Source organism: Felis catus, chromosome D3 (assembly GCF_018350175.1).
Source record: "Felis catus isolate Fca126 chromosome D3, F.catus_Fca126_mat1.0, whole genome shotgun sequence".
In the NCBI taxonomy this organism is placed as follows: Eukaryota; Metazoa; Chordata; class Mammalia; order Carnivora; family Felidae; genus Felis; species Felis catus.
This window is the reverse complement of record NC_058379.1, coordinates 22,394,107-22,411,779: the sequence shown is the minus strand read 5'-3', so window position 1 is coordinate 22,411,779 and position 17,673 is coordinate 22,394,107. Positions and strand designations below refer to the sequence as shown.

General features: G+C 50.4%; 1 protein-coding gene across 5 annotated transcripts; it reads right to left on the bottom strand.

Moving 5' to 3' along the window:
- Positions 1 to 237: 237 nt before the first annotated feature.
- SEC14L4 (SEC14 like lipid binding 4) lies at positions 238 to 16,258 on the bottom strand. 5 transcript variants are annotated; one of them, XM_019814777.3, is made up of 14 exons: positions 16,151 to 16,258; positions 15,926 to 16,036; positions 15,670 to 15,800; positions 12,931 to 13,006; positions 7,562 to 7,605; positions 7,190 to 7,249; positions 6,879 to 7,067; positions 5,343 to 5,438; positions 4,980 to 5,040; positions 3,931 to 4,014; positions 3,492 to 3,598; positions 3,276 to 3,415; positions 3,015 to 3,184; positions 238 to 1,886 (listed from the first exon to the last, which is right to left on the bottom strand). In XM_019814777.3, the coding sequence occupies exons 2-14, from the start codon at positions 16,014 to 16,016 to the stop codon at positions 1,747 to 1,749; spliced, it is 1,389 nt and encodes a 462-aa protein (XP_019670336.2). In that variant the 5' UTR covers positions 16,017 to 16,036; positions 16,151 to 16,258; the 3' UTR covers positions 238 to 1,746. The 5 variants fall into 5 exon arrangements, with proteins under 5 accessions (XP_019670336.2, XP_019670337.2, XP_003994938.3 ...); XM_019814778.3 differs by lacking the exon at positions 15,670 to 15,800 and having other exon boundaries at positions 15,921 to 16,036; positions 16,151 to 16,257; XM_003994889.6 differs by lacking the exon at positions 16,151 to 16,258 and having other exon boundaries at positions 15,921 to 16,036.
- Positions 16,259 to 17,673: the final 1,415 nt, after the last annotated feature.

Here is a 17,673-nt window from a genome sequence, read left to right as displayed (position 1 = left end):
TTACAACCCCCGCCGGCCCAGTGGGAAGATGGCTCTGGAACACCCAAGTGTCTCTGCATCTGGGGAGGCTGTACAGAGGGTGGCCACACAGTGCAGTGCATCGGGGATGCAGGAGCGGCGCTTGGACACAAGGATGTCTTGTGATTTTCACCTGACAGCCCCAGGCTATCTCCTTGGAGCTGGCACAAAAGTTTTTTTCTTGCCAAACTCCTCAAACACTGTTGGGCCAGGAATGCCTCAGTGCACCAGCTTTTCGTATTTTATTTCCTTTAGTTAGTTTGCTTTTCACAGCAGCAGAGCCCCTGTTCAGACTATGTGCTGAACCATGGGTGATGCGGCTGCCACAGAGGGTGGGCCTGGGGCCCCAAGGACCTCACAGAGCTCACCTGAAGACCCACCTTCACAAGCCTCATCATTTTCTTACCTGGGAAGAACAGGCCCTGGGAAATCAGGAAATCTATTAAATAGTGAAAATGAAATCACAGAATCTGAGAGCAAGAAGGGGGCTATAACCGGCTTCTTATTCACAAAGCACCTGGATGTTGCTGTTTGCTGAGGCTTCCGGTCTCTGGCAAGGGTCTCGATGGCCAGGATGTTAATCCTTTGCAGCAAGGATCCCCTTTGACAGGGACATCTGACCACTCAGCAGCTTCACTGGCTCATTCCAGGCAAGGTCTGCTCTGCTGGGTGCGGTTTGTCCAGGAGAGCGGACTGCGGTCCTGACTGTGGGCGTGGGGCACCAGGAGAGCCAGCCTTTGGGAAATGGAAGCCATCACTGGCCAGCTACGGAGTCGCATTTGGGGTGGGTTGGTGGGGAGCTGGCAGACATTAGCTGTCCCTCTAGTGACACACAAAGACGGAGGAAAAGCTTGATGTTTCTCCAAGAAGTAAATCAGTCTGGGATGAGCACCCTGGGATGGCAGCCCCACCCAGGTGCGTTCTACCTTATTCCAGCATGTTCCACCTCACTCCAGCTCTGCTACGATCCTGGTCCTTAGAGCCAGAAAGAACCCAAGCTGAATGTCAGCTGGATCACAGCAGGTGAGGAGGAGGCGGAGGTCACTGAGAATTCCGAGAGACTCAGTCTTCACCCGTTTAGCTCTGTGTGGCTGAGCGTGGCTTTTCCTGATGGTTATCCCCGCTGGGCCTCATGCTCCATTTCTGATCTTCCCTCCAAAGGCAGTAAGGAGACTCTGAAGAGGCTTTGGTGCCCTGCCAGAACCAAGACCCTCAGCTCCACCACCCGGCTGGTCCCATCCCTCCACCCAGCTGCCTCCAGCTGGCCTTGTCTATCCGTGTCGAGCCCCCACATGCAGAGATGGGGGCTTCCCTGCTCTTCAGACTTGACGCTGTGCTCCCTGCCTGGCCTGGGACTCATGCACACGCCCCCAAGACGGGTCACTAGGTGTAGGTGAGTCCTGAGATGGTGGACCTCATCAGGAGTGACATAGGGCAGCTTCTGTGGGCAGGACCCTCCCTCAGTGGCTCCTGGTTCATCCTCAGCGTCCCCATTCTCAGTCTCTGCAAACAGGAGATCAGGTGCCTGTCTGAATCCTCAAGGTGGCCTATGAGCTGGATGTCCCCTTCCTGCTCTGCCACCGTGCCAGGTGAGCCCACGAAGAGCCGAGATGGTGATGCGGGGAGGGGGGTGGCTCCTCCAAACACCACGCTGCTCAGGAGGGAAAGGGACAGGGAGGGGGTACTAAGGGGTTGAAGAGCACAGGGACTGAGAGGTATCAGGGGTCTTCATTGCGCTGGGGACGGTCTCCTTGCCTCAAGACCCTGAATCTTCTCTTCAGAGGTCTTGTCTGGGAGCAGCACCTCCACAGTGTAGCTGACCTTCTTGGTGTGTATCAGGCTGTAGGTGTTGTCGAAGCGCAGTACGTCTGCAAGGACGGAGAAGTCGTCAGGCGAAGTAAACCCAACTCATCTGCACGTCTGGTGCCCTTGAGAATGGGCCCAGGGCTGTGGGTGGTGGAGGGTGAGCCACGACCCAGACCCCAGCCCCCAGCCCACTGCTCAGCACCATCTCCTTGTGCTAACTAAAGGAATAATAATAACCAGCCGGCACGCACCAACCCCTTCTATGCACCAGGCATCACATCTGCACTCACAGCTGTCTGAATCCTCAAAGCAGCCCCACAGAAGGTACTATCACCCCCATTTTAAGGATGGGGAAGCTGAGGCTTACAGAGGTTGATGGAACTATCTAATGAGTGCCGAGCTAGGGAAGGGAGGGACTAGGATTCCCTTATCCTGATGCTCCAACCCAGAGAGGAGCCCTGCTCTCGCCAGAGGAGGGGGCTGAGCTCCATAAGCCACTTTTCTGTCTTGCCTTTCAAAGAAGGCATTCCCTTCAACGCCAAGATGCAAAGTGAACTCTGGGAGGTGGTAAGTCATCCAGATTTCTTGGGCTCCACCCTTCTAATTCTCCCTTTCCACAAAGGTGAACTAGGTATGTATTAAACCAAAGCATTAGTAAAACCTGTGCTCCTCAACCTTGGGTTCCCCTTCTCCTAGCTCTGTTGCTGATAGAGGCAGGAGGAGGTCAGCACGGTTCCTGGGGAATGTTCATCTGGCCTGGGTGGCCTGAGAATGAAGGATAAGCACATGGAAGAATCATCTCTTTGGGACTCCCACAGTGGGTCTGCTTATGCTCCTGGGCAGGCTGGGACCCCGGAAGCTAAGCGCACGGCTGTTTACTTCTCTGTCTCTTAGCTTGTTGAGTGCTGTGTAAGGGCTTCCCGGGAGTTGAGTTTATGGTTCTGGGCTATGCATCCCACTTTCCAAAATGCATCTCTGCCTTTGTACCCACACCCAGGGGCCACTCACCAGATCCAACACCCTGAAGCCAATTCCCCTGGCAACCACGGGATCTAGGAGCTCACACAAACCCCCACACCCTCCCCGAGAGCCAGAAATAGAGGGCAAATAGGACAGCCTGGCAAGAGATATCAGCTCATTTCTCTGCCAGAAGGAGGAAAACAGATTCCAATGAATCCTACAGCTCTTACAGACGCCGGGCTTGAGGCAGGTGAGGCTCCCGTCCTCAGGTGCCAGGTGGGCTTTGTAGCGCCGGATGGGGAGCACCTCCACCATCTCCCCCGCCCGCTTCCGCTCACACGTCTTGGTCTTCAGGAAAACCCCGAAGCCGATGTCTGCCCCATGTGATGCGAACTGCCACCTGCAGGGGACAGGGCCCTACTAATGACCACCCGCTGGGGCTCCGGGCCGCTCCCAGCTGGGCCCAGGTGTGGAGTGGCCACCATCCCTACCTGAGCACACAGCCCGGGAACAGGATTTCGTTCTCCACCTGCACGAAGGAGCCTCGGGCCACCGTCATCTTGTGCTCATACTGCATCCTCACCTGGTTGCGCAGGTAGTAGCTCTTGGGCACCTCACCCCCATAGTTGATCTGTGGGTGAGGGCTGCTGAGTGAGCACTGACCCCAGCCATCAGCCCTCCCTTCTCACCCTCTGGGCACCCGGTACCTTGGTCAGACACTTGGGGTTGCCATCAGGATCAGTCATGGTCCCCCCAAACTCCATGGGCAGCTGCTCAGGGCTGATGAACTTTGGCAGCTCCTGCTTCCAGTTGCCTGTGGGAGTAAGGTGGTGGGGGGGAGCTGTGGGGAAATCAGGGATGCTCGACAGAAGGGAGAGGAGCCAAGTCCAGGGAGGAAACCTGATGTGACCTTGGCTTGCTCCCCTATGCACCTACTGCAGAGAACACCCAAATGCTTTATATGGCCACTCAGGCTGGGGTCTCGGGCTGAAATATCATCTGAGTGTGCAAAGGCCAGCAGGGGTCAGGCCAAAGTCAGTACCTGAGTAAAGAGGATGAGCCAGGGAGAAATGGGGCCTTTCACATTGACCTCTGCTTCTCTGGTAGATGCGGAGACAGGTACAGCCAGGACACCAGGTCACTCACCTCCCAGAATCACTATCTTCCTTTGTGTTTCCTCACTCATGAACATCTTGACCAAGTTGAAGGCCACGGGGAAGAGCTTGGGGGCTGAAACACATGAAGCTCCTTTGGGAAGCTGGGCTAGAGGACTTGGAGGTATAGTCATGGCCAAGGGCATAAGCTGGACAGGGGTTGGATAGATCTAGATTCTGCTATTTCCTGCTGTGTGACCTTCAGCTAGTTACTCACCCTCTCTGAGTCTTAGTGCTATTAACCAGAAAATGGAGAAATTTAACCAATGTATGCATAACACTTGGCATAGTGTCTGGCTCTCAATAAATGGGTGCCTCCCCTACCCAGTTGGAGGGTGCCAATAATGTGGATTTCCCAACGGTGACTCTTTTTTTTTTCCACACTCACAGTTTTCCCAAGTTGTCTTGGAATTCTCTGGGGTACAAGTTGATGTGGCATCTGCGTTAGACCTCACGTCCCACTTGAATTACTTATGCTTACTGGGTGCTTTCTATGGGCCAGACTCTGTGTGACTCCTCCATAAAGTGTCTCATTTAAACTCACAGCTGCCCTACAGGGAGGTGCCACTGCACCCTATTTTACAGGTTGGGAAAACTGAGGCTCAGTAAGGTTAAGTAGACTTGATCAAAATCACAGAGCTAGCTAGATTGGAAAGCAGATCATCTGACCCCAGGACACACATGGTGGCCCCCTCACTCTACAACCATCACAGACAGGGAACACGCCCACTCAGCGCACGTCTGTCAACCAGCGTGATCCACGAACTGTCTGTTGCCACCAATCCACACCCAGAGAGGTAAAGAAAATAAGGGTGTATGTTTAGAAACAGAACTTATTTGATATTTGCTGCCACGCACCAGAGCATGAGTTTGTATACTCCAAAAGTATCGGTCCGTGAAAGGCTGACTGAAAAAACAAAAAACAAAAACCTGACCTTCTCAAAGCATGGCTTGAGAAGCCCTGTACTGGGTGATTTGTCCACTGTTCCCCCCTATTCCCCTTCTCCCTTCCCCAAAGAGTCATTCCCATTATGGGCTCACCTCGAATGACAATTAAATTCTTCAGCGTCTCAGGATAATTTGCTTCCAGGATGGCAAAAAACTGTGGCAAGAAAAGTCTCGTCAAGGTCACACTCCAACACACTCTATGCCTGGACTTGGTGGCTTCTAATCCCGCTGAGACCAGAGCCCATGCCAACCCCCACGCCCCCGGCCATCCACTTCCCCCATGAGATGTACTTCGTTCTCTGTGATGTTCATGCTCCTCTTTCTCCTTGGAGGGGGAAACCCCAGGCCAGCTTCTCTGGCTGCTCTGGGGGGGGGGGGGGGCAATTCCTCCTCCGTGGATGGGAAGCTGGTGTGGAGAGTGGCTCCCCGTTAGCCTCGAGCCAGCTGCCTACCTACCTGCTGGTAGATCTCTACAGCTGGCTTCCACAGGTGTTTCAGGCCGAACCCCTCCAAGTCAAACACCATCAGTACCATCTCGATCTTCCTGCCCAGCTACATGGGACAGCACAGATACATAGGTCAGACAATAACTCCAGCCAGGAGGTCCTGGTCAGGGAGACCTGGAACTCACTGCTCCCACCCTCCAGCTACCCTCAACCCCAATTGCCCACAGCGTTTTCTAAACAGAGCCCACCCAGGATCTAAGAAGATACTGCATCTGAGCACTGGCACAGTCTCCTTTATTCCACTGTTTGCTCAACACGATTGCCTGGAATTAGTTAACTGTAGAATTAAAGATATCACTCATCGCTCATTGGGCATCTTCACGTACAATAGCACAGTGTCTGCAGTCCCATGGTGTGTCAAACCAGAGCTACACTGCTGGCAGGCTGTGTGGCCTTGGGTGGGTTTTTAAGCGCTTTGAGCCTTATTTTTTTCCTCTGTGAAGGGGGGATAGTTCCAGGTTCTGACGGAATTTCTGTGAAGATTCAGTGAGATAACTCACAAAGAGCCCCGTGCCTGACACACGCTGGTCCCTGGTAAATATCAGCAGATGTTATTACTAGTATCATCATCACCACAATTATCAGCTCCAACTGGAAACGTCCATGAAGTAGAAGATACTGTTGTGACCCCATAAGGTCAGCCACGTTGTTCGAAAGACACACATCTGTTCAAACTAGGCACTGAATAGGGTGCTTTGCAATTTTCTTAGGCTTGCCACACATCTTTGTGCAGAGGGCCTACTTTGTGTCTGACACCATGACAGACACTGGGGATGCACGCCCGGTCCTCGTCATTAGGCAACTCATCCCACAGTGACATGACAGCTCCCTGCCAGTGTTCTTCTTAGGCTCATGTAGACACTTAGACTCAAGGCCAACAGATCATGCTTGGCATTGGATTCATTCTGAAGGGTATGAACCGGGAAACACAGAGCCAAGGCAAAGAGAAGATCTGCACAGGTGGGTGTGGGTCCTTCTTGGCTTGGAATCCCAATGCCCCACAGAACTCAATATTTTTTTCTGTAGTAATTCCATATTAGCTTCTAGGGATCCACAAAGGATGCACCAAGTTTCAAGGGTCACTGTTCTTGGGGATACCCAAAGCAATGTCTCCCCTATCAGGTGTTATAGTTATGCAGTTTACAACTGGGAACATCTTTTCCATAGGCAAAGCTGACCATCCACTGTTCCTAGAGTTCCCAGGGAACAGAACTAGAGCATTCACTGCACCCAAGGTCAACCTCTCACCCAAGGTCAGAGGGGAAAGGGCTTTGGTGTTCCTTGGCACCTGCCAGCAGAGAGTGCCACGCACATGTTAGATGCTCACGGATGGGTAACTTCGGGAGAAGCCACGTTCCACCAAGGCCCGGAGTGCTGAGGCCTGGGGAAAAGCAGAGGCAGGGTGTCCTTCCTACCTGGTCCTGGTGCCACCCTTTGGACAGATCGGGTCCACCATATGCTGCCCATCCTAGACCCAGTCACTTACCTTTTGACTCTGCAGCTCACACTCCCGCAAAAGCAGCTCACAGATCTTGATGCGCTTCCGGATCAGCTCTTCCTTGGAGGCTGACAGGAGAAGACCCTTGGGGTCAAGGGTCCCAATGAGGTCGAACCACACGGGGCAGCCTTCAGGGTCATAGCCGCTCAGACCACCAGAGTCGTACAGCTGGATCACCTGGGCACGGGGGTGAGATCTTAAACCAGTCTACTAGGCCATGTCCCTGCTCCATCAGATGGCTGGATGTGAGGAGGTCTGAGGGACATCTGCCTGTCTTGGGGGTGCTGCATGGGGCTCACCTCTGGGGGCTGCCATGTGAGGATGTTGTCCAGGTCCTGTTGCTTCCGGAATTCTATGTGCTGCAGAGAAATTGCAGGACCTGAGGACTGCCTGCTACAAAGGTCTTGAGGGCACCTGAGGGCATCAGACCAAGTCCCTCTGCCTACAGCCCCAAGACCCTGCAAGAGCATCCCCAGGCTCTACTCATAGAACTGGGAATGGCAATGCCAGGAGGAGGGCTGTGGGAGACCCAGGTCTGATGCATAAAGGGATTCAAGGAGGAAGGGAGGAAACACATGAGAACAGGACAGGACAAGAGTCCCCACCCTTTGTCGATGATCCCTGGGGTACAGTGTGTGGGAGGCAGGACACTCATGAGTATGGGGCCTCACCTTCCGGAGCATGTCCTCAGATTTCTGCAGGTCAAAGTTCCGAGCTGCAAGAAGAGCCAAGGTAAGAGGAGGCTTGAGGCCGGACTAGAACTCACAGTTTCCTGAAAACTCATGAGGAAATAGCGGGGGTGCCTGAGCCTTTCATGACATCCCGAGAATACACTGGGGGTCTACACATTATTTTTAATTTTTTTTAATATTTATTTATTTTTGAGAGAGATAGAAACAGAATGCGAATGGGTTAGGGGCAGAGAGAGAGGGAGACACAGAATCCGAAGCAGGCTCCAGGCTCCGAGCTGTCAGCACAGAGCCCGACACGGGGCTTGAACTCACGAGCTGTGAGATCATGACTTAAGCCAAAGTTGGACGCTCAACCGACTGAGCCACCCAGGAGCCCCCTAGACATTATTTTTAAAAGCAAGGATCTTTGGGGCGCCTGGGTGGCTCAGTCCGTTGAGCGTCCGACTTCAGCTCAGGTCATGATCTCACAGCTCGTGAGTTCGAGCCCCACGTCGGGCTCTGTGCTGACAGCTCGGAGCCTAGAGCCTGCTTCTGCTTCTGTGTCTCCCTCTCTCTCTGCCCACAACCCATTCGCATTCTGTCTCTGTCTCTCTCAAAAATAAATAAAACATTAAATAAATAAATAAATAAATAAATAAACAAAAGCAAGGATCTTTAATCCTGTAGAAGATGTTGGAGGCCCTTGATTTCAGTATCCAGGACTTTTTAAACTGTTCATTCCAGAGGCTGATCTAACCTGTCATATTTGACGTCCCCATGGGAGCACAGACCTCCTTAGTATTAAGGCTAGTGAGGAGCATGGACTTTGGAGTCAGACAGACTTGGGTCTGAATTCTAGTTTTGTCCTTTTATTTGCTGTGCAACATTGAGCAACTCACTTACCTTCTCTGACTCTTAGTTTTTTAATCTGCTAAATAGGAATAGTATCTTTTTCAGGTATTCAAAGGATGACATGAGATAAAACATGTAAAGTGCTTGGCACATTACCTGGCTCCCAGTAACTTCTTAGTAAATAGAAACTATTGTTGTGACTACTTCTTGTGAAGAAATAAATTCCTTTTAATTGAAAATGTGATGCTTTATTTTAAAAACAAAATTTCTAAATTTAGAAAAGAAATTTAACTCCTCCCTTCTAGTCTTTACACCACTGATTACTTTTTTTCTTTCCTTATAACATTGGCAAGGGTCTAGTTCTATTTAAACTGTAATGTTGTTTGACATCCTTTCCTTGTTCCTGATTTTATTTATCTATCTATCTATTTTTAAATGTTTTATTTATTTTTGAGAGAGAGAGCACGAGAATGGGAGGGGCAAAGAGAGAATGGACAGAGGATCCGAAGTGGACTCGTGCTGATAGTGGTGACCCCAATGTGAGGCTTAAACCCACAAACCATGAGATCATGACCTGAGCTGAAGCTGGATGCCAGACCGACTGAGCCACCCAGGTGTGCCTCCTTGTTCCTGATTTTAAAGAAATCGAATCTAAACCTTCTACTTAAGCATAGCATGTATTGTAAGAGTTTTGCTACATAAGCATTACCAAGCCAAGCCAAGGAAATTCCCTTCTATTTCTAGTTTGGTAAGACTTTTATTTTGTTTTTATATTATAAATAGGATTTGAACCTTTTCAAATGTTTTTCCTGCATTAAGATAGCCACATCATTCTCATTTTTAATTCTATTAATGTGTGCAATGACACTGATAGATTTCCTAAAGTTGAATTCTTCCTGCATACCTAAGATAAACTCCCCTTCACCATGCTGTGTAATTTTAATACCCTATCGGATTCTATTATGTAATGTTTTACTTAGATTTCCTTACATCTACATTAATAAGTGAAACAAGCCTAGAATTGTCTTTTATTGTCCTGATCTCATTTTGGAATCAAACTTACTCAAGCCTCATAAAGTAACTTTCACTTTTCTTTTTTTTTTTTTTTTTGAGAGAGAGAGAGAGAGAGAGTGCATGCGAGCAGGGGAGGAACAGAAGGAGAGAGAGAGAGAGGGAGAGAGAGAGAGAAAGAAAGGAGAGAATCTTAAGCAGACTCCACCACCCAGCATAGAGCCCCATGCAGGGCTTGATCTCACAACTATGAGATCATGACCCGAGCCAAAATTAAGAGTTGGAGGCTTAACTGACTGAGCCACCCATGTGTCCCAACTTTCAATTTTTTATATATTTTAAAGCAACTCAAACAATTTATAAAAGTAGGTATTAGCTAGTCTTAAAACTTTGGAAAAATTCACCTGTAAAGCCATTGGGGTCTGAGTTTTGGAAGGAGGGAAGCTTTTTAGTACCACTCACGTGTCTTTAATATTTATTGGCTTTTTACTTTTTTTTACTTTTTATTTTTAAACTTTTTTTAACGTTTATTTATTTTTCAGAGAGAGAGAGAGAGAGAGAGAGTGAGTGAGCATGAGTGGGGGAGGGGCAGAGAGAGAGGGAGACACAGAATCCAAAGCAGGCTCCAGGCTCTGAGTTGTCAGCACAGAGTCCAATGCAGGGTTCGAACTCACGAACTGTGAGATCATGCCCTGAGCCGAAGTCGGACATTTAACCAACTGAGCCACCCAGGTGGCCCTTTAATATTTATTTGCTTTTTAAAAAATCTCTGTGGTGTCTATAGATTTTTTTACTGAGAACCAGGGTGTTTTCTTGTTCTATAGAAAGTGGTTTGGTGCTGTTGATGGACCCTCACAACTTTTTTAGTAGCACCTACTATGTGTCAGGCTGGAGGTATGTGGCAGGCACAGTCCCTGCCCTCATGGGGCTGGCATCTGAGTGGGAGAGATGGACACAGTCACGGAATGGAGATAAAGAAAACAAAGGGAAGCGACTTCAGAGAGAGGGTTCTCTGTGTCTGGACTGAGGGGGAAGGTTCCAAGTTCAGCCCCAGCGATCACTCTCCCTGTTGCCTGGGTCTTGAGCTAGTGAGGCAGGAAGTGGCTACAGAGGTGAAGTTGAAGGGGACAGGGCCACATCAGCAGGTCTGCCACAACAGACAATGGGAGGCATCAGGACACCTGGTGTCCTTAGGTGTGCTTTTCCTAGGTCGTTTTCCTTTCCCATGACCCAGCAGCCTACAGGGTCTGTGACTTCACTCCTTTCTCAAGGACACACCAGCTACCTGAAAACTTGGTTTTTAACCCCAGAAAGACTCCAAAGGAGGAGAGAGGTCTGATGCTGTATCAAGGGGCTTCAAGAAATCTACTGTCTGGGGGCCAAGGTGGGACTAGGCACGAGCCATCTGAGCACCACTTGGATCTGACAGCCCAGAGAAGGGCTAGAGGAGTAAGGATGGGGTCAGGCATTGAGACCGGGCCTTGTGTGAACCCTTAACCCCACCCTGCTCACCTTGGAGAAGCCCTGAGCAAGAACCCTGCTATATCAAACTTCACAAGATCCAGGCAGCCCAGAACATCTCCAAGACGATTGCCACATCACAGAACCATAATCTATCTCACTGCTGACAACCTTGTCTTGAACCTACAGAATGAAAGTTTTCCCTGGGGCAGCGACAGCCTCATCAAGGGTAAGAAACTCCCTTGGTGACCAGGAACTCCACCCCCAGAGAAGAAGTGGATCTATTTCTCCCCTGGTTTTTGAGAAGCTAGCTTGGGGTCCAACATACCCCCATCTCACCCCCAGTATCATGTGATGGTCCCTTTTGCATCTGTCCTCCCAACCCTTCTTGGATGAACAAAGCCTGACCAATTTTCAGAGAAATGATTTTGCTCCTTCCTGTGTTAGCCAGAGATGTTGGGATTGTGTGATTTCTGAGCGATTTCCTACAATGTTGGTTCCTCCCTGTAGGTCGGGAGGCGATAACTACCATCCCAGAGATTCTCAATGAGTTTGTTTTTGTTTTTGTTTTTTTTTACTTAAAAAAAAAAAAGGAATCTACTGTCCTCACTCCTTCTTTAGCCCAAGAGAATGACATGGACATAACTTGTCAAAAACAGAATAGAAATTGCCACAGCCGAGAGCGCCTAACAAGTTTAATGTGGCATCCTAGATGGGATCCTGGAACAGAAAAACTCAGGAAATCTAAATAAAGTAGAGATTTTAGTTAATAGTCACGTATCAATATTGGTTCATTAAGGGGCACCTGGGTGGCTCAGTCGGTTGAGTGTCTGACTTTGGCTCAGGTCAAGATCTCACAGCCCATGGGTTCAAGCCTCACGTCAGGCTCTGGGCTGACAGCTCAGAGCCTGGAGCCTGCTTCAGATTCTGTGTCTCCCTCTCTCTGCCCCTCCCCTGCTCACACTCTGTCTCTTTCTCAAAAACAAAATAAAAACATTAAAAAAAATATTGGCTCATTAATTGTAACAAATGAACCATAGGAATGAAAAATGTTGATGGGGAAACTGGGTGCAGCGTATATGGGGGCTTCCTGTACTATCTTCGCAACACTTCTGTAAATCCAAACCAACCTAAAAAATAAAGTTTGTAGAAAATGGCAATTTTAAAAAGTAACCAAACAGAACAGAACAGGAGGGAGGGACGGTTTCCTCTGTGCACGCGCTGTGCACGCCCCTGACCTCGTATCTGACTCACAGCGTCTTGAAGGTGGGAAGCAGTTTTACACCCATTACCCAGAAGAGAAAAGTAAGGCTGAGACACAGTGGGTAATTGCCATAGGCACACTGCTAGCACGGGGCAGAGCTGGGATTCAATAGCATGTGTGCCTGAGTCCAAGGCTGGTTATTATCACCACACTGTGTGTGCACTTTCCAGCCCTGCTTCTGACTTCTCTCCCATTTCAAGTTCAAAATCCATCCCATGGGGTGTGTTGAGTTGAAACGAATTTTTCCCTAAGGTTTCTGTTATTCTAATTTTACACCACTGTGGCAATTCCTAGAAGAAACTGCTTCTCTACCTTTAACTGCATCGACTTCCTGAAGTGTTTGCTGGGCACCTGCTCAGTTTCCAGGTTCCCCAGGGGGATGACACAGCCCCGTCTTCAAGGAACTGGAGACAGACCCAAAGGCAAGTCGTGCAGAGTATATTCAGGGTTATCAGACTCAAAGGCCTGGCCAGGCCAGTCATCCTGAGAACTTCCCAGGTGTGAACTCTAACCTCACCTGGACCACATGCCCACCCAGTGCCTGGCATTTGACACTGACAACAACCCTCGGGGAGGTAGCCCCATCCCCACTTTACAGATGAAGAAACTGAGGCTCAATGGGTTTTTTATGCCATGCTGATTTGGAGGGGAGCTCAGACTCCAGTCCAAAGCAGGCTGATTCCAGGGCCTACGTTCTCCACTGTCTCCCAAAGCCCCACCCACTTTCCTGAAACCCTTCTGCCCTCTCTCCCTCTCTGCCCCCTGACGCTGCCAGCCTCACCTCGGAGCCAGCGCAGGAGGAAGTATTCGTCAGCATTGGGCAGGGTGGGCAGCAGGTCCTGGAGGTTGTCCTGGAACTGAGGGGGAGATAAAATGGTCAAAGGGGCTCCCATGACCCCTGTGCTCCCCACCCCATCCCTGCCCCTTCCCAAACTCAGTCTGCCAGTCAGTCCTGTCCAGGGACCCTGCAGGGTGGGGGACCCTGCACAACTAGCAGCAGCTGCCTGGACCTTTTTGCCACCTGAAAATGGGGCACCCCTCAGCCCACCATGGCGGGAAGAGTTGGGTCCTTCTCAAACTTTGAAGGTTCTACACCTCCCCAAGATCCTCATTCTAGAGGTCTGAGGTAGAGCCTTGCCATCCTTATTTTCAGAAAGATCCCTGGAGAAGCTGATGTGAGCAAACCAGAACATCGTAGGAACCTTGCCCTCGATATACCGTATGTCGAGGGTCTAAATTTGGAAGCAAGTTACTTAACCACTCCGAGCCTCAATTTCCTCATCTGTGAAGTGGAGATAAAGATAAACTTGTGCTAATCAAAGGAGTGTGCACAGGTAAAGCACTTAGTGTCAGTCCTGGCTTGCAACAGGTGCCAAAAAAATGTGGGCACTCAGCAAATTTGGGCTGCCCGGAGCTCTGGACAGTGGAGTCTTTGTGGAAACAACCCCAGGCAAAGGTCAGCAGGGAGGAACTGAAATAGAAGCCAGGGATGCCTCATCAGGCGCCATGGAGGCTGGAGAAAGAGGGGGGCTGACCTGCTGCCAGAGCTTCTTCCTACCGACAAAGTTTGGGGAAGCCACTGAAAGTTTGGGCACGGGACTGAGGCTCAGGTCTGGGACGGAGAAGAGACCTCACTTCCATGGGGAATAAGGGAGCTGAAGGCAAGTCCTGGAGGAGCGGGTTTGCAGGGGGACCCGTGCATGGGAATTTGGGATTAGAAGCCAATGCTAGCAACGCCACAGGAAGCTAGCTGGACAGCCATCCACCAAACCTCCTTTAGCTTCATGGATGATGTTTCAAATAAGAATGTATTCATGTATTGCTCACATAATTAAAAGCGAATAATAGGATTAAACATCTCCAGTGTTAACAATCACATGAATGACAGCACGTGCTATCATCACCCCCAGTCCACCCCCAGGCTCCTGGAATGGAGGTTCTTGCACATTGATCAACTGCAACCCCTGGGCTTCGAGGAGGTTTTTTAGTGGGAGCGAAGGCAGTAACAATAACGGAGAAACAGTAACTCTGCACCCCTCCGCCCTTCCAGATTACCAGAGTCCCTCCTTTGAACCTCAGGATGTGCCCTAGGGCAGGAGGAGCAAATGTCACATCCCTGCTTTGTGGATGAGGACACTGAGGCTGGCGGTGGAGGGTCTTCCCCAGGGACAGAGTGGGGGAGCTATAAGGCTAGGAGGACTCCACAGTTTCCAATCCCAACGCCACTCCATCTTTGGAAAGCACATCAAGTAAGAGAGAAAGCCACTAAGCAGGTGCTGGAGAGGGTCTCGAGTAACTTGAAGAAAACACTATCTTAACAAAGATGCCATAGGGAGAAAGTAGCCTCTGGCAGTGCGACCAAAGGTGGTAAAAACCAGGCTTCAGAAAAAGCTGGAAGGAAACGCTCCTAGGCATGGTTGTCTAGACCTCTGGGACCATGGGTGACTTCTTCTTTATCCTACTTTTCCCTTTTCCCTAAATTGTAAAACAACTACCATTCATTTTTTTTTAAGTAATGGAAAAAATAAGAATAAACTCGTTTTACATTACTTAAAGCTCTTTGACCCACAAGCATCACCATCATAATTCACCCCCAAGTCCAGGTGTCCAGCCCTTCCCATGAGCCTAGTGGCTGGGGCTTCCTTGAGGTCATTGCCAATGGGGAGGGAGAGGGCTAACCAGGGGACTCCCCCTCCTCCTTCACCTGGGGACACCTCCTTCAGCTAAGGACCCTCAGCTCCTGGCACCTCCTCCTTGACCTGGCAATTCCCTCAGGGACCCCACTCTTCACCTGGGACCCTTCTTTACTTTGCTAGGAATTCACCCAGGATTCCCCTCCTTCATCAGGGATCTTCATTCTTCCCTGGAGGACCCTTCCCAGGGTGGGAGTCACAAAAGAAACTATTCTCCACAAGTCTGAAGCTGTCCAAAGTGTGAGCCAGGCCTGTAACCCTCACTCCCCTAACCCGAAGCCACAGTTTCTAGGCCTTGCCATCTGCAAACCAAATTAATGCTGTGGCACCTAAGACCTGAATATGCTCCTTTTTCCCCGTGGGGTGACACTCTCAGAGGCAGCCTGCAGGACTGTCACCAAAGCTGGCCCATTCCTGTTTAATGAAAACATTGACAATAGGAAGAAGGCTTGGACCCCCGGGGAGCCAGAAAGGCACAAAAAGAAACCAAACAAATGTTGCAATTCCGGCAGGAGATCTGCTAGTCTGTCTGCCCGAGACTGCCCAGAGGAATGGCAGCACCACCCTACCCCCACAACCAGGGGACAAGGGCCAAAGCCCGGGGGTCCGGAGAGGGCAGGAGTGCAAAGCCGGATACCCCCGCGCGGGTAGCCCAGGGAAGGGCTCAAGTGTGCTGCCCCGCATAAGGCCGCCTCAGCAACTGCGTCCCGAAGGGGGCGGGCGCTCTCTTGTGTCCCTTTTCTGGAACAATGGGGGTTCCAGACCTGGTGGGCAGCGTCAGGCAGCTCGCACCCTCCCGAAGCCTTCCCGCCCGCGAAGCCCCTCACCCTGGCCAGCGCCTCCTGCTGCTGGGGGCTCAGGTCCCCGACTCGGCCGCTCATGGTGCCCGTGGGTGCAGGGGGTAGCGGGGCGCTGGTGTGTCTGGAGTCTTCGGCCCGCAGCCTGGCCTCGCCGCCGCCTGGTTTTGCCCCGCGGATCAGATGTTGGTCCCGCCCCGACGGGAGAGGACCAGCCCTGCCCCGCCCCGCCCAGTTCTCCCCTCCCCTCGGGTTGTTTGGCGGCGGTGGTCAGGACTCACCCTACCCGGGGCTGGGAGGTGACCGGCTCCAGAGGGTTCCCGGAGCGCAGACTCCAGGGGAGGGCTGTAGGTGTCACCACCTCCAGGCGTCCTCATCCCAAGGCTTCCACAGGTTCCTGCGTGGTAGGGGAAGGGGGGCGGGCATAAAGGACATGTGGGCAAGTTCTGGGGAACACACCTAGATCCTCCCCCCCCCCGCACCCCGCAGTATGGAGGGACCTTCTATAAACCTGGCTCAACGCTCTAGGCGATCCCCAGGACCTTCTGCCCTGAGGGACGTCATCCTCCCTCCCCTGGCCTTGAACACAGGCTGGGCCCTGTCTTTGTTCACTGGCTGATAGAAGTCTTTATGTGCCAAATGGTTCCAGCCTTCAAGATGGTCAGGAGGATTAGATAAGATGATCCACCAGGGGTTAGCCTGGCATTGCACCACCAGTCAGTGTGCAATGTTAGGAATATTGTACCATCATTATTATTATTGATTCTTTCACCAGAGCAGGGAGCTGAAGAGGTGGAAATTCTGGGACGGCCCCACGCTGGTGAGCTCCTGGGTAAGATCTACAGCCTGAAGGCTGGGGAATGGGAGGTGGCAGTGGATGGCTGGAAGCCCCGGGTGGGGTGATGGAGGAGTCAGGAGGCCAAGGGTGGGAGGCGGCTGACACAGGTGGCCAGGATGGCATCCAGGAACCAGGCAAAGGTCATGGAAAAGGTGAGAAAACAGCTTGGCTGGGCAGGAATTTTCAAGAGAGAAACAGGTGGAAACTGAAGGAGGAGGTAAATCAAGCCACCAGAACCTTTCTCCCTCTGCCCTCCCTCGAGGCTGAACCAAGTTCTAGACCTGTACTGACCAATGTGGTTGCCATGAGCCACATGGGGCTGTTAAATATTGGGACCTTGGCTTGTCACTCTCGTGGAATAGAGATGTGCCGTAAGTGTAAAATACACGTTAAATTTTGAAGACTTAACACCCCCAGAATGAAAGATTTCATTAATTAATTTCTTACATTGATTATAATATTGGAATAATTGTTTTGAAATATTGGGATAAATAAGATATATTATTAAAATTGATTTCATCTGTTTCTTTAAAATATTTTTTATAATTTAGAATTTTTTTAAATGAATAAGTTTTATTTTTTAGGGCAGTTTTAGATTTACAGCAAAATTGAGTGGAAAGTATAGAGACGTCTCATATATTCTGTTCTCCCCACCACACGCACAGCCTCTGCCACTATGGACGGTCTCTACCAGGGTGGGACATTTGTTACAACTGATAAGCCTATACTGACACATCATTATCACCCAAAGTCCACAGTTTACATTAGGGCTTACTTCTGGTGCTGTACATTCTGTGGGTTTGGACAAATATGTAGTGACATATATTTACCATTGTGGTATCATACAGAATACTTTTACTATTTTCACTAAAAATCCTCTGTGCTCTTTTCTTTTTACTTTTTTAAAAAATGTGGCTACCAGAAAAATTTCAATTGCCTGTGTGGCTCACATTTGTGACTTGCATTCTATTTCATTTGGACAGCACTGTCCTAGAGGGATTTAAAATCTTAATTAAAAAAAAATTGTAGCCTGGGTGGCTTAATCAGTTGAGCGTCTGACTCATGATTTTGGCTCAAGTCATGATCTCAGGGTGGTGGGATTGAGCCCCATTGTGGGCTCTGTGCTGAGCATGGAGCCTGCTTGGGATTCTCTCTCTCTCTCTCTCTCTCTCTCTCTCTCTCTCTCTCTCTTTCTC

What these genes read in the sequence shown, in the direction of transcription:
- SEC14L4 (XM_019814777.3), bottom strand. Translation starts at nt 16,016, where the DNA reads ATGAGGACGCCTGGAGGTGGTGACACCTACAGCCCTCCCCTGGAGTCT. An exon ending in CGGTCACCTCCCAGCCCCGG is followed by an intron (nt 15,801 to 15,925) that starts GTAGGGTGAGTC and finishes GGGCAAAACCAG; the next exon opens with GCGGCGGCGAGGCCAGGCTG. An exon ending in TCACATGGCAGCCCCCAGAG is followed by an intron (nt 7,068 to 7,189) that starts GTGAGCCCCATG and finishes CCCCGTGCCCAG; the next exon opens with GTGATCCAGCTGTACGACTC.